The sequence below is a fragment of the Frankliniella occidentalis genome, unplaced genomic scaffold, assembly GCF_000697945.3.
Source record: "Frankliniella occidentalis isolate FOCC.00 unplaced genomic scaffold, Focc_3.1 Scaffold246, whole genome shotgun sequence".
Classification (NCBI taxonomy): domain Eukaryota; kingdom Metazoa; phylum Arthropoda; class Insecta; order Thysanoptera; family Thripidae; genus Frankliniella; species Frankliniella occidentalis.
In genome coordinates, this window is record NW_026267372.1 from 210,338 (window position 1) to 212,827 (window position 2,490).

Consider the following 2,490-nt stretch of genomic DNA (forward strand, 5'->3'; position numbering starts at 1 on the left):
CATCAAGACATGTAGCTGGCTGGCTTCTCGAAATAAAGTCCACCAAGGTGGCGGTGGCCGAGCAGTGGCGTACCAAAGAAATTAACAAAAGTGCGATTCCCAGGGGTCCGTAACTTAACATAACGAACATGATCGGTTTGTTAAATAATTTAACAAAGTCGCAAATAAAACTTTAAGTTAAGTTAGATACGCAACCAATAAGTAATTTGTTATTCCCTTAACGTTATATATGTAACCAATTCATTTAACGTTAAAAGCGGCTTCCCTTTTTTTAGTGACTTATATCGCACAGGCATGAAATAGAACATAACACTTAAACTCTTATCAAAGTAATATTTGATAAATCCATAACGGTTATTTTTTTAAACAATAGTTGTATGTTATTTACGTATCTGTTAAGTGCCATAGTAGGCGTTATCAGTTATAGGGTACAACACTAACGATTAACAAAACGTTATGAGGTCCTTATATGTTAAGTTACGGACCCCTGGCGATTCCGCCGACTTTAACTGCTCAAAAGTACCCGTTCTCAGGTGGACTAAATTCCAGGACTCCGGCCACGCATTCTACTACCAAAAGACTACTCGTAGCCAGCTTCGCGGAATTTAGTCCACCTAGAAGGCTGAGCAGTGGCGTAGCAAAGTAAGTCACAAAAGTGCGATTCCGCCGACTTTAACGCCTCAAAAGTACCCGTTCTCAGGTGGACTAAATTCCAGGACTCCGGCCACGCATTCTACTACTGAAAGACTACTCGTAGCCAGCTCCGTGGAATTTAGTCCACCTAGGTGGCTGAGCAGTGGCGTAGCAAAGTAAGTAACAAAAGTGCGATTCCGCCGACTTTAACGGCTCAAAAGTACCCGTTCTCAGGTGGACTAAATTCCAGGACTCCGGCCAAGCATTCTTCTACCAAAAGACTACTCGTAGCCAGCTTCGCGGAATTTAGTCCACCTAGGTGGCTGAGCAGTGGCGTAGCAAAGTAAGTAGCAACAAAAGTGCGATTCCGCCGACTTTAACGGCTCAAAAGTACCCGTTCTCAGGTGGACTAAATTCCAGGAGGACTCCGGCCACGCATTCTACTACTGAAAGACTTCTCGTAGCCAGCTTCGCGGAATGTAGTCCACCTAGGTGGCTGAGCAGTGGCGTAGCAAAGTAAGTAGCCGTATTCCGATTCTGTCGACTTTAACGCCATAAATTTACAAAATCAGTACATTAAGTAGTTTATTATCAACTGAAAGAAAGAAAGCTGGCGACACAAACATGCTTTTTTCAGTCCAGTATTTACAAGAAAAAAAAACAGGTATTTTTCAATCCCTATCAGTTAACATTCGATGTAGGTAGTCCAATTTGTCTTCATAATGTTGCTTGTCCCGACAACTAACCGATATTTGCATCTGAATTACTACTAATTGGCCCCAAGATACTTGTCCCCTACCATTTAGTGTGTAACAGTAGTAACGGATACAGACCAGCAGCCTTAGTGGACTAAATTACACGCAGCGGGCTACGAGTAGTCTTTTGGTATTTCAAAGCATTTTATTGCATCATAAGTTTTTACATGAGGGTTTAACAAAATAATTGAAAAGCATAATTTTTTTGACAAATTTTGACATAAATGTTGGAAAAAGATGTCAGGTTAGAAATAAAACACAGTTTAAAAAAGAATTAGAAAGGCATAATAGAACATATAAATTATGCAGTTGAATTAACAGTTCTAAGCAGTTTAAAGCAAGGTTGGTAAGTAGTAGCATGAAGTGGTATTTTATGTACAAGCTTTATACCTAAAATTTTAAATGGAATTAACATGTAAATTGAGTTGTGCAATTGCACTGATGTAGATAATTTTAACATGGCAATGTAGGTAGTTTAACATGGCAATGTAGGTAATTTAACATGACAATGTAGATGATTTAACATGGAAATAGAGAGTAAGTGAGCATTTGCTCTTAAGTAGATAGTTTAACATGGCAAATGGAATATAGTTTAACAATGCAATAAAGTAGATAATGTATGAGTGACAATTACTCACATTTTTGCAATAATTTTGGTATTTATTTTTTTGTTTATTTATTTTTATTTGTTTAACAGGTGTACCAGCTTGCCAAGTGGAAAAGAGGCTGCTTGTGGCCATTTGCGCCCGACTGGTCAGAAGTGACAGTGGACCCCTCCGCGCCGCAACGCCGGGTACTTGTCACCCCGTGTGGCGCCTGCTGCTACTTCTGCGTGAAACTTTTCTGTGCAGTCTTCTTTAGAGTCAGCGAAGACGCCACAGGGACACTGCCAGCTGAGCGCCATGAGTCCAAAGACTGCAGGGCCAGAGGGCCAGAGGGTAGAATGCTCGGGCAAAGTCCTGGTATTTAGTCCACCTGAGAACGGAAACTTTTTGAGCCGTTTAAGTCGGCGGAATCGCACTTTTGTGACTTACTTTGCTACGCCACTGCTCAGTCACCGAGGTGGACTAAATTCCGCGAAGCTGGCTACGAGTAGTCTTTT

The 2,490-nt window shown here is 41.0% G+C and overlaps 1 protein-coding gene and 1 long non-coding RNA gene across 2 annotated transcripts; one reads left to right on the forward strand and one right to left on the reverse strand.

The window, feature by feature from the left end:
- Window positions 1–469: 469 nt before the first annotated feature.
- On the forward strand, window positions 470–1,178 carry LOC127750725 (uncharacterized). The gene is made up of 4 exons (XM_052273090.1): window positions 470–642; window positions 717–809; window positions 884–976; window positions 1,057–1,178. The coding sequence occupies exons 1-4, from the start codon at window positions 470–472 to the stop codon at window positions 1,151–1,153; spliced, it is 456 nt and encodes a 151-aa protein (XP_052129050.1). The 3' UTR covers window positions 1,154–1,178.
- A 335-nt stretch (window positions 1,179–1,513) lies between these two features.
- Window positions 1,514–2,489, reverse strand: LOC127750729 (uncharacterized). The gene is made up of 2 exons (XR_008011826.1): window positions 2,423–2,489; window positions 1,514–2,347 (listed from the first exon to the last, which is right to left on the reverse strand). It is a non-coding gene; the product is annotated as an uncharacterized LOC127750729 (long non-coding RNA).
- Window position 2,490: the final 1 nt, after the last annotated feature.

Excerpts from the sequence above, each read along its gene's own strand:
- LOC127750725 (XM_052273090.1), top strand. The coding sequence starts at position 470 with ATGTTAAGTTACGGACCCCTGGCGATTCCGCCGACTTTAACTGCTCAA. Across the intron at positions 643-716 it reads CTGAGCAGTGGCGTAGCAAA|GACTCCGGCCACGCATTCTA; the intron begins GTAAGTCACAAA and ends ACTAAATTCCAG. Across the intron at positions 810-883 it reads CTGAGCAGTGGCGTAGCAAA|GACTCCGGCCAAGCATTCTT; the intron begins GTAAGTAACAAA and ends ACTAAATTCCAG.